This window comes from Crocodylus porosus, unplaced genomic scaffold, assembly GCF_001723895.1.
Source record: "Crocodylus porosus isolate Cpor-Errol unplaced genomic scaffold, CroPor_comp1, whole genome shotgun sequence".
Classification (NCBI taxonomy): Eukaryota; Metazoa; Chordata; order Crocodylia; family Crocodylidae; genus Crocodylus; species Crocodylus porosus.
In genome coordinates, this window is record NW_017728947.1 from 70,411,202 (window position 1) to 70,424,442 (window position 13,241).

At 42.4% G+C, this 13,241-nt stretch overlaps 1 protein-coding gene across 1 annotated transcript in view; it reads right to left on the reverse strand.

Annotated features, from left to right (window-relative positions):
* EGLN3 (egl-9 family hypoxia inducible factor 3) overlaps positions 1-13,241 on the reverse strand; it is a 36,600-nt gene that overhangs the window by 3,238 nt on the left and 20,121 nt on the right. Inside the window, exons 2-3 of the mRNA XM_019552154.1 lie at positions 5,571-5,690; positions 2,111-2,247 (exon numbers count right to left, since the gene is read on the reverse strand). Coding sequence (XP_019407699.1) covers positions 2,111-2,247; positions 5,571-5,690 — 257 coding nt within the window. The remainder of the gene's footprint in view (positions 1-2,110; positions 2,248-5,570; positions 5,691-13,241) is intronic.

A 13,241-nucleotide genomic window follows, 5' to 3' on the forward strand; every position in this document is an offset into this window, starting at 1 on the left:
GGCTGCCTGTCATGCAGCCCTCAATGGCTTGCCAAAACTCAGTAAGTGGCCCTCTGCCCAAAATAACTGCCCACCCCTGCCCTAGGGCCTTCCCAAGTACCCCTTAAAACAACCCGTGTCTTAAAGTTTCCCACCAAGGAACTGGTATGACCAGTTTTGTGGCACTGGTCTTTCCACCAAGGGTTGCTGCCAACTTTTAAAAGGATTGGTTTACATCAGCAATGTTCAGAGGATGCTTGTTTCTGGTTGGAACCAGGCGATGGGGTCAGCAAAGTTATTTAATGGCCAGGTCACCCAACCTGGTGGGCTTCCTTCAGCAGGCATTTTGGAAGCTCACACTGAAGCATAGGCTTTCAGAATTCTATGGATGTGTATTTCAGCTTAGCTGAAATTTAGCTAGTAAATTAGGGTTATGTATCTTTTAACAAGCGGCTAATGGGCCAACGAGCCCATTCTGTAAAAACTAGCTGTTGCAGCATGCCTAGCTGTAAATGTTTACTGGGAGGGGGGAGGGAAGGGGAAGAAACAGGCCTTTTTGCTCCTAGCAGAACTTGGCTGATCATTATCTGATTCTGCCCTACCTGAAAATTTCCTGGGTGGCTCCAAGCTATAAGGAGCACCCAGAAATACCGCCAGCGGGTGAAGCACCCCCAAGGTCTCCAGGGTCTGTGTAACCCAGGCTGCAGAGAGCCCTAAAAGAGACCAAAGCCTGGGTGGTGGCAAACAATTACCTCAGGCTTGCTGGTGGGCTCCAAGAAGCGGGTTGGCCGGATGCAGGCACCCCAGGGGAGACACCTGAAGCGGGGTTTTGGTCAGGCACACTGAGACGGGTGGCTTAGTGTATTAGCTCCTCCTACTGTCCTGCCACACAGGGGAGCATAATCCCAGGCTCCCCCTGCACCAGCACGTTGAAAGCTAAGAGTTAATTGTCACCTGGGGCCAGGACCCGAACCAGGGTCTGGAACAGGCCCCAGTGCAGTTCTCATCAAGCAGACGAGAAGCTGATTCTCAAAACTCTGTGCAGAGGAGTTCTGGCTGGGATACCATGTGTGGGGGATCAGAGACTCCTGGGAGGGGAGTCAAAGGACTTTCTCCCACTGGGAACATTAACCTTCACACCTGCAGGGTTTTTACACATCAGACCCTGGGATTGGGCTGCCACCCCCCCAATCCTCAGGTCTCTGTGCCCACTAATGAGTGAAAACTACAAGTGAAACCTGATCTCAGGGTCAGGAGGAAACTCGTTGATCCTAGGGTCCCCAGACTTTAGGGATGTCAAAAAACTGCCTACACAGCTGGACTGCATACACGGTCTTTAAAGGTCAGGGGCACAAGTGAGCCTGAGATCAGGGAGATGCTTCCTAATCTGGGGTTTACAGCACCCTCTCCTCTGCCTCCAGAGATTAGGCAGGGGCCTAGGGTCCAGGCACTGGTCCTGTCCTCAGCCCAACTGGGGAAGGGGCAGCTGTATCCCAGACTCAGGGGCTGCCCCTTGCCAGATTCTGGCAGCTGCCTCACCCCACACAGATCGGGGGAGGCGCACGTGCCCCCCTGGGCCTCCACCAGAGTGCATGCAGCAGTGGAAGCCCAGCCCCTGCATGCCTGGATGAGATGCCCAGGCTTCGACCCTCCTCCTGTCCAGCAGGGGCCCCACTCACCCAGTGGCAGGGGACACAGAGGGGGATCATCCCACTCACCTGGCCCAGCCCCAGTGGCAGGGGGCGCAGCTCAGCCCAGCCACGTGCATCCTACAGCTCCTATACCCTGTCGCTCCCCACGTGCATCCTGCCGCTCCTGGTTGTGGAGCCTCTGATAGTCGAACTCAGTCTGGGGGGCTAGTCCCCTCAGACTGAGATCACCTGTTGACTAGTTGGCTCCCCAGTCGACTAGTTGGTGACCACTGTATTAGATCCTCCCCTTTAGAAACCTCTCCCTTTGAAAAGGTCCTCACTTGTGGAAAAATTCTCTCCACGCTGGGTCATGTGCTTTTACCATTTAATCTGGAATATATAATCTAAATACATATTTAATCTAGAATAAGTGTTTTATTGATAAAGTAAATAATTTTGCTCTTTTCCTTGGATATGTAAGTACTGAACATCTTATTTACCTGGTTGCATAGGAAGGCTGAACTTCATGTGGGTTCCTTCGGTCTGACCAGAAAAAAAGTAATCTGTCAAAAATGGGCTCAACGTCTGCCACATAGGACTTTCCTTCTGGGAATATCCGAAGTATTCCACCATGCAACTGAAAGCAGAGGAAAGGTTAATTTTCTACATATGTATACCCATAAGCACATTTAAAAAAAAAAACAACTGCAAACATGAAAAAAAAGTTTAGTTCAATACAAAGACAGCACATTACATTACTGCAAAAGTGTGTAATGTATCACTAAAACCACTCTGATTTTCCAAACTCTTCAAAACGATCGAATGTTAATATGTGGTTGTAAAGGAAATCCTTCAAGATGAAGAAAATTTGCTTTTGAGAAGCAAGTCCCCCCACTAATAGAGACCTTGTTGCAAAGATGACGAAACTTCTCAAGTTCAGTTTTGTTTCTAAAATTAGTTAAGACTCATAAGAGAAGCAGAATATTTATTCTTTACTGTTGTGAAATCAGATTTCACTGAACAGCTTACAGTGATTTTGAAGGCCTCTTCCATTTTACTAACTACAATTAGCTATTATTCCCAAGATACTGAAGCTAAAGAAGTGTGCTCATATATCATACAGCATTCTTCAGTGATGGCATCCGTAACATTAAATCACATTTTTTTGGTTTAGTGCACAAAGCTGGTTATCAGTTAAATGGGCAGCTGCTTAATGTGACCAAGACAGGTTAAAGAGAAGGTGACCTTCGTATTATCTGACCAGGTAATAACCTGAGAACATGCTGGAAAGTGTTCTAATAATAGAAGCTTAAAGAGAGATTCTGTGATTTTATGAGCCCTTATCTTGTTTATAATTTAAAGTATCATAAATCCCCTCTCAAGGCTGAATTCATCGCCTTGCAGTATACAGTGAGAACTGAAAACCAGATTTCCCTGCGCTACAAAGAAAGCCAGAGGAGGTGACTAGAGAGGTAGGAAAGCTCTGTTGGTTTCCCCTGTGAAGTATACTGCATGGCATTCCTTTGTGGGAAAAGGATTTAGGGACCTGTATAGGGGAAAGACTTTCCAGACCCAAGAACCTAGAGAATCTGTGGGAAAGGAAGTCTCCAAAGAGTTACTGAGGCAAGAGCTCTCTGTTCTTGTCTCACTGATGCCTCATTAGTGCATTCTCCTCTCTCCTGTGCTGGCTTTGTAGAGGAAATGCAATGGGCATGGAATTTTACTAAATATGGCTCGCCCTGTGCTGCACATCTTCTCACCAAACTTCGGGCACTCAACATAGTTCTCTTATAGAGAGGCATCAGACAATGCTTCAGAAGAGCCTTAATTCTTCTCTGTTCCTAGATGCGCACCCATAGAGAAACGGGGCTCCTTCTTACACTCAAACAAAGGTGGAACAAGGACAACAAATTAACCTGTCTCCACAGAACCAGGGCCCTATTTTGCCATTCTAGGCATATTACATATTGCTGCTTCCTTCCCCCGCATTTACAGAGCTAATCATGCTGACCAATCATAAGCCACTGACCACTCATCAGGTCTAAAATGCTGTTCCCCCCCCCGTTCTGCCACCCTAGGCAACCTCCCAATTTGTTCACAAGAAGAGGCCAGACCTGGAAGGAATTCTGTGGATGGAGGTTCTAGTCCCGGAACCAAAAGTCTGCATCTTCCATGGTCAACCTTCCAACAAGACACATTTGGAGACAAAACACAGAAAGTATCCCCACAGTAACATAACGAGAGGGGTCCACAAAGCACTGAGTTCACTACAGACCCATTACCCAATGTACGCATTGGTATTTTGGTTGACCCATAAAGAAACAAACCATCAGGAGAAGTTCAGCTACATGGTAGTGACTAACAATAGCAAAGCTGAAACCAGATAGCTGAAACCTGATAACTGAAAGATAATTGACACCAAGTATCTGGTGTGCAGCATTCCTTCTAAGCTGCGCAGTGTGTGCGACTGTGCAGATGTGTTCATGCCATGCTGCCAGATGCACCTGTGCAGCCACGCATACCACCCAGTTTAGAGGGAACACTGCTGGTGGGACAAGGATGCCATAGAACTCTAATTTTCCCATGTTTCCTCTGCCTGACTGATGCAAAGGCAAGATGGAAATCTGTCCAGAATCAGATGGCCCAATTCTCAGTTATATTACTCTTGTCCTAAGGGCAGGAGACAAAATGTAGCTGTAAGCTAGAGGTGTGCAAAGTGGGCCGTATTCGATTCCAGTTTGGGGGACAGTGATTCGATTTGTTGATTCAGATCATTGTCCTGATTTGATATGGCTGAATCCGAGTCTGAAGATTCGATTTTGATTTGGAGAATCAGCGATTTGGCCACAGATACAGCTTAATGTTTTTTCTACATACCTTAAGGTAGCGGGCAGGGCTCGTGAATGTTGAGATGGTGGGGCAGATGGAGCATATAAACATATAAAGCTGTGTCTATGTCCGAATTGTAGAATCTCTTCAAATTGAATCAGAGGGTTCTGATTCAATTTGGAGAAATGAATGGGTCTCCTGATTCGATTCGGATTCGGAGATTCAGCCTCCGAATGTCCTCTGAATCAAATAAGCAACCGAAGATTCGTACAGCCACCTTTCTGCTGTTGGCATTCCGAGACGAAAGTCCCTGCCTGACTCCTAATAAGCCAGAGTAGCAACAGGGTCATGCTCTCAATTGCTATTCTATTCGTCTCTTGTACTGGATACCTGTACAGGCCTACACGTGGCAGAAAGGGTCCTCGACACTATACAGCCTTATGGGAGCTTTACACAAAATTTAAGGCATTTTTATGCCACACTGACATGGAACAAGTTTAGTGCAATTGGGAATCGGTCCTGGGACACCTGTCTTACAGTTGCAGAAGTGAGAGAGATCATATAAAATGTCTGCCACCCCCCAGATTTCCAGCAAAGTCATGAAAAAACAGACTCCACATCCCCGATATTTCTAGAGTAAAAAGCTATTTAAAAAACTGTTGTGCCTTCTTTTAACATCACAGAAGGGGGAAGATGGGCACTATTTTTTGTTTGTTCTTTAACAGATCCTTTGTGGTAGGTCAATCCAAAGGATAATGGGCTCAAAACATGACCGTCATTTTTGTTAAAGCTGGAGCTGGTCTTATCCGTTTGCTCTTTAGCGAGTGTGGCTTCCGGTACTTCATTACTCTTTACACTAAATGTAGACAGTAGCACTTTGCTACCTATGAGAAATTCTACAACAGCACACAAGTATGCGTGTGGGATAGAAGGAAAAAGAGCCAAAACAAAAATATATTTCAGGCTTCCAAAGGGTTCCTATAAACAGCATGAAAATAAACATAAATGATGAAGGCATAGTCCTTTTAACTAGTGGTTCAAGAGTTCAAAGTTATTAACATTAAGTGTAAAAAAATAACTGATGGCTATGACAGGCAGTTTCTGGAGTTCCGCCCCCATTGGTCCACATACCTTCGAGTCCCAGTTTTTATTCAGGTAGTATATGCAAGTGATACAGCGCCCATCACCATTTGGGTTGTCCACATGACGAACATACCCAGTTCCATTCCCGGGGTAGCAGGCTACCATAGCCTAAATGAAAAAATAGAAATATTTGTCAGCTACATTTTCCAACACTTTTGTTTTATTTTTAAAACTTTGCTGTTAACCTGATTTGAGTCTAGATTTGAAATTTTTCACACCATAGATCCAAAGATTCTAGTCAATTCAAGAGGAATTTTCACACGTTTCTATCCCTAAATAATCCTGTATGAAATTCTATACATGTAACACTGTCAATGTTTAAGAGCACACAGACTAAAAGAAGAGAAAATTTTGACTATGGAAAAGCACAAGCGTACTATTAATTTTCAAGCCAGGTAACTTTCAGCTGCTGCTTGGTGTTCAAGAGAGAGTTTTGATACAGGTTTGCTAGGATCTTTAAGGCTACTCTCAATTATTATAAAACTACAGTAGCAGATCATAGTGAAAGCAGACAGACAATCTCAAAATACAGATGTTACGCTTTATCCCATCCTCCAAGTTTCTACTACATTTGTCTCTTGCCTGAACACCTTATTCTATTGAAAATTCAGGTTTGCCAGGAAGTAGGGGAGCCATGAAGCAAAATCCGCAGAACCCTGCAAATCTTTCATGCTGTGTTTGCACAAGCCAGTACGTGTTTGATCTCACAGACTGAGCCACAGAAGCAACCAGCATTTTTTCAAAAGCACACTGCTTTCTTTGATCATCTTCAAACCTGCCAACATGACCATTTATTTCATGATTTCTTTAATTTCATCTTTAATGGCAAGATAGATCAACAGAAAGCCAAATATAAATTACTCCAAACCACAAGACAGGAGATAACAAGGGAGAATGCCCGCCAAGCACTTAAAAGAGCTTCTTCACAGCACATGCACATTTAACCTCAGGTCACACCAGTGAAATTTTATCAGTAGACAAGGGGGCTGGATGAGTCAATACATTGTTGACGGGCTACCCAATCTCTCTGAGACACTAGTTTGAACCTGCAGAGGGGCAGTAGTGACAGTCCATTTGGGGTGTTTCTATTAGTGTTCTCCCTCCCCCTAAATCCCCCACCCCATTGCTTATAATACTGAAGGTACACAGATAACATCCTTAATCTAGGTAGAACTAGTAATAATAGCAGTGAAGATGGGGGAGCACAAACAACAGCACATGCTAGCGAGCAGTGTAAATATGCAAAATCCCTGGATGCACAGTCTAGTTACTAGCTGCATTCCCATATCTCCACCACCATAACTACTCAGTAACATTAAGCTGCAGAAGTGTGCTAGCCTAAGCTACGAGTACACCATCATATTGTTGTGCAGACATGTCTACTAGAAACAAAAGTTGCTATCAAGCTGTACAACAAATGTCTCCGATTTGTTGTTATTTAGGCCAATGGTCTGTTTCCACAAGGGTGTGCCATTTATGCAAGCAGCTGCGACACACAGCTGCACAAATACAGTTTTAAATTTTGAACACTACAATAATTCACTCTCTTGTTTCCTCTCCTTACATTTAAATCCAGGGAGAATGGCACCTGTTGCTTGTACCAAGTCATTACAGGAACCATTTTAGAATCTGCTTTCCCTTTCTGACCCCTCTGGCCAACCCTACAAACTAAAGAGTCTCAAGAGGTGGTCAATACCTGACACTCCCCCAACAAGGTAGCAGTCAGAACACATGTATAGCTGAGTGCCTTTTGGAGGCTCTGTGCAATTCAACTTCATCAGCTGTGTCAAAAGAGTGCCAAGTGTATCCTGGGAAAAGCACCAAATGCTGTTGGTAAAACTTGCTATCAAGCCACTATCAAAATGGTAAAAGGTATGAAGTTGCTGAGCCAATAAGGCTTGTGCCACCTCTCAAAGCAGTAGTACTACTCTGCATAGTGATCAACAGTTTCAATACATAGTTATCAATGAATGAGAAGCACCAACAATAATGAACTTTATTGTGGAGCAACAGGCAACCTCTGCAGTTCCTTGTTCTGCTTAATTTACTAGTTAAACTGAAGGACCATCTCCCAGGCCAAGTACAGACATTACACTTTTACTGACTGGTATAAGTGATCAGAAACCAGTCTATACCTATAACAGAAGTTTGGCACACAAAACTGGTTTAAAAATGGCAGAACCTGGTCTAAGTTTTGCTCCCCCACTAGAAGGGGGAGGAGGGGTGTTTGCTACTGATTAAACTATGCTGCTTACAGAAAACCGTGCAACTTAGATTGGTTCGGCCGCAGGCTTTTTGAATGTCTGTTCCTAGCACCAATTACCAACTTCCTCAGTGTCCTACTTAGGGAGCATCTTTAAATTATTTCTACGTTATACTCTGTTAGCAAAAAAGAAAGGGTACTGTGGTGACAGAGCAGCTTGAGTCTGGACTTGAGTTCTGGCAGCAACATGATGTAGTGTAGAGTAGGCCCAGACTGAAACAAGATCCCCCGAGACCACTGTATCTATAGGATAGACATCTATAGGAGCAAGGCCTACCTTGCTAGGGGAAGGATTAACACCAGTTTCTGTACCTTATGGAAATAAGACTCTTTGATTGAAAACTGGCTTGAAAAGAAGGGGTTAAGATAACATTGTGGTTCTGGAAGGCAAAGGAAAGCTCTCTCTAGAAGGTACATTAAGGTTCAAAAACTCAAAATATAAATCAATCCTGACTAGGATTGAAATATAGATACCTGACTAGGATTGAAATCTATAACCATGAGTCAGGGTTTTCTCAGGCCCCCTCAAATAATATACTCTGACAACAAACATGCTTTTATTTTAAGAAAGCACTAATACATTTCATTTTTACACTTGAGACGCACAGTATCCTGAGAGATAAAAAAGGAGAACAATTACCAGGCACTGATTATTTTACCTATACTGTTAAAGACTGATGTCCAGTTATAGCAGACTCTGAAGCAAAAGAGCAGAAATGAAATATCCTTTTTCCTGGCACTGGTAATGTTTGAGTGAAACCTTAAACAATGAAGGGAAATCATTGAGGTCGTCCTAGAGCCTGTTGAAATTATATCAAGTTTTATCAGAGTGCTGGCTGGAGCAGCTCCAGGGTAGATCAAGCCGGCCTCAGCAGGGCTTCCAGCTGTTAGCACTACTTTGGGATTCATTCAAAAGCAAACAAGAAACAGGAGATGAGCTGAGTGACCCAGACTTAATTTAGGGAATTGGTGAACATTGGTATTTGCCAGTTTTGCACTTGGGCTTGCTGCAAAAGCTGGAGACTGGATAACATCAACAAAATCTCTATCTTTTAGCTAGGTGAGCAGACAGCATGTCAATCAGTTTTGCTACTTCTGCATTTTGAATGTTCTGTCAAAGACAACACACTCCTACAGCGTAACTGCTCTCCCCACTGGCCAATCTGGCTATAAAAATAACTAACAAACTAAATCTGGCAATGGAAGTAGGAATGTGCCTTATTGTTTTATAGAAACAAAATCAGCAGCAATCACTGTGAGTTGGCTCAGCGTCCCACTGCAAATGCACAGAGCACCTCTCAGCTGATGTCCTCATTTTATTACAAGTAGGTCAGCAGGTGAATCTTTTTTTTTTACTAGCTTTAACTTGGTGAAGACAAAAAATACTATAGTCTAATACAGCAAATTAAAGCATGCATACACATGCACCAATTTCCACATAAACTGTTTAGCTTAAAGATGGTCCAGCTGACAACCATACATTAAAGACCTAAAAAATCGTGTTTATAATTAACTGTTAGAGTTATCTGGCATGACTGGTTTCCTTTCTGTCCAAGGTTTCTACTTAACAGCACTGCAAAACTTGGAAAACGTGAAGGAAATAATGAACACTTTCATTTTTGCGTTGTCACTCTGAGACCTTAGGTTCCTAAGAGGGTGTAAACCAGCCACCAGTTATTACTACCTACAGCAAGGAACCAGGAATCGTCAATGAACTGTGTTGTGTAAGAGATTTACAGAAAAGGTTTTATTGTTACTACATTTAAAGTATGTTATATTTTACTTTACAAGGGAAAGAATTCTGCAAACCTTTAAGATTTGTAAGAAAATGCAAATTAAGTTTGGCAAGTTTAAAAATAAACATTTAAAAATATTTTATTTACATATAAAATATTCAAATAAAGCATTTAAATAAATATTTTTAAATTATTTAAAAATAAATAGCTAGAGACAACCCCCCTCTTTAATATTTCCACTGTGAGAAAACCAAACAAATGTTTTTCTGTGCTTTCCTGTGGGCTACTCCATCTTACATTGTGCGATTATCTGATCTCCCAGTCTAGACAGAGAGAGATAGGCCTGTATTGGAGGAAGAAGGACTATCAAGAAATACCTTGTTGATGCTAAAGGCAGAGGTGACAACAGGGAGAAGGTGATACTTTATCTTCTTATTAGTGTTGAACCAGTAGCCTAGCGTGGTGTTTGTAAGGAAGGTAAAGATGACCATGTTTATGATGAGATGCAATACTATCAAATCACTAGCTATTTTTCCCCCACTACAGGTCCCAAACTTCTCTCAGAACTGGGGTGTTACTTCCAGTGGTTAGGCAAAATTTGGAGCCGGATAATTATATTCTGTCAGCCCAAATACCCCTGCAGTATAACCTGGATACAGAATTCTGTTTCATTTCCTGCACCAGCCCATTGAGTAGTGCTGCTGTATATTGCTAAACAGCTGCTACTTGTGATCCCAGGAGACAGTGAAGTTGTGCCTGTATATCAGCTAGTTAAATTTTGAAAGCACTTTGAGATTGTCAGACAAACAGGTGCTACATAAATACAAAGCAATACTGACATGTGACAGTTCTATGATCACTGTCTTCTCTTCTTCATGTCATGAAACAAGTCAAGATATTAATCAGAATTAATGGTGTTACTTCCCCTGCCCCTATAGCTTTAGGGCATATTTTTACACAACTTCAACTAAATTGGATTCTAATAATATGCGACTTACTATGGTGCACAAAAGGTCAGAAAAAAACCACACAATTGGAATTTGGGGAATAAGGACCTCTGGGATTCACTTCACTGACTCAGGTATGAGCACACATTGTACTCAACTTGATTTTAACTTGTAGACTGCAAATATTCAGTGTATCTAGGAAAAAAGGCACACAGCATGTTCTACATTAAAAGAACATGAGAAATCTGACATCTAATGATCAAAGCACAGAGATTCTCAGGCGAGGCTCATCTGACAAAAAGGAACAACATGGTATTTCTTAAGTACTTTCTTGTTGCACCCAATTGTGTCCAAGTGTTTTCTACCATATAACTTATAACAGCTGGGTATAAAATATTCATGGCTGGGATTAAACACTAGTTTGTCTGAATTTATGAAAATCAAGCCAAAATGCTTAACTGCCACAGAGACATAAACTAGTCAAACTGGTCCAGTTTAATAGTCTGTATGAAAGAACAAATGGGAAAGAATAGAAGATATTTCTCCATTTTATTTTTAACACAGCCATTGGAAATATAAATCAAAAGCTCCTGTGGATTAAATCCTAATTACCTTACTCACCCCCCCGTGTCCCTTGACATGAGTGGTAACGTGGCATAAGAAAAGTAGAATTTAGTTTCTTTAACCATACTCCCTTGCCTCCCATGCAAGTACCTACTAGCTAAAAGGGAAGTTTGGGGAGGATTTGTAAAAAGCCTCAGTTCTATTGTTTAACCACCCGGTGGAAATCTTACAAGGGGATGGAGAAGGAGTTTTAATGCAAAGCTACTTTCAGACTCTAGTAGGCTGGCACAGCTCTCTCAAGACTCCCACTTCCTGAAAACTTTCCCTCTGACCAAAATGGAGGCTACCTGGAAAGAATCCTTAAGGCATCTGTGTGTGTTAGTAAAAGAGCACAAAAAAAAAAATCTCTTGTTCCTATCTACTAAGGTCTAGAAGATGAAACTGCTCTAACAGAGTTCATAAAGGGGCTACTGGCCCAGGCTGCCATTTCCTCAGGAGCTCCTGAATGCCGCCTCTAGATAGCATCCCTCAATAATAGATCAGACTCTTTCACAGTGGACCCCAAACGAGGGCAACTGCCTTAAGAGTTTGCCCCATCTCAAAACAACCAAAAAAATCAGTGAAGCTGCTGTGCTCAGAATCCACTAGTCTCTGCTGAAGGTCTGGATGAGTAAGGGTGCCTTGATAAATGAGACTGAGAAAGAAGAGCAGGAACCAGTGCTGACAGATGGTAAATCTGTAAAAATCCAAAGAGATACAGGCTGAGGCCACACTGGTATGATCACTCTTATCTCTGTTTGGTCCTGTCATATTTTACTAACCATTCTGATAATCTGAAGAAAAAGAGGGCAAGATATAGGTGAGACATCCACCCAGAGAAATGACAATGCATTTGTTTTCCAACCTTGGGGTTGCCAATGTCAGGATCAAAATTTTATTATATTGCTCTCTTTCTGTTGCGTAGGAACCACTTGTCACTTAGCTGTGCAAAGAGCTGTTGAGTTAGTTCCCATTCAGGCCTGAAAATTCTCTCTTGGATATATATGATTTCGCCCAACTAATCCAGATATTCCAGGAACAGGAAAAAAAACCTCTTGCCTTTCTGCTTAAACCTGTGCTTTTTGTTCTGCCTTGATCCTTCAGTTATACCACTGTCATTCCATTGCTGCTTCAAATATGCATAAAATATACAGATCAGAAAAACTTTTGGGAGTGAGCTCAACATTATATTTTAACTGCTCCTATGTCCAGGAAATTATGGTGTGCTGTGGGTTTTTTTAGAAATCCTAACTGTCCTGAATCAGGCAGTTTCTTACCTGTACTCTTCAACTTGAAAGATAATCATTTGTCATTGTTTTGATTTCCATGGCTGGAAAAGAGAAGGTCTCTGCTAAAGCAGCACTACTTGATGATCCAAAATGGTTTCTGGTAGTTCCAGCAGTTGATGAAGAAATTTGGGAAAAAAGGGCAGGAATGAAAGACTTCCCAGGAAGCTCTCTACTTGTTGATTATCATCATACCAAATAATTGCAAATGACGTGTGCTAAGCTATTGCTCAAGAAGTCTTCAATGAGTTCAAATCCGGCTACATCAGGCAGTTGCAACATAAACTAATGCTGCCTTTAAAAAGTGCTATTGGTGAATATGATCGGTCTGAAGGAGCTCTTAATAGCAACACACAAATAGACAACAAAATCATGAATAGCCCTTTTGTTAGGAAGAACAGCTTTACTCAATACTAAAAACTTTTGCCAACATCATACAGATAGATAGTAAAGTCTACTTTTCCTTCAGGCTCTTGCAAGCTCTCCGAAGACTGTCAATTGTAAAAACAAGGAGCTGTGACTCAGAAGTCAAGTTGCTCCATTTGGCATTGGTGGTAGATCTTTCATAGACTTCATAGACATCGGGGCTGGAAGGGACCTCAGAAGATCATCGAGTCCAGCCCCTCACCCAAAGGGCAGGAAGTCAGCTGGGGTTATAGGATCCCAGCAAGACAAGCATCCAATTTGCTCCTGAAGGAGTTCAATCTAGGTGGCAGGCTGTTCCAGATCTTGGGGGCTCGGACAGTAAAGAAATTCTTCCTTATGTCCAGCCTGAAACGGTCTTGGAGGAGTTTATGACCATTCGACCTAGTCATCCCTTGGGG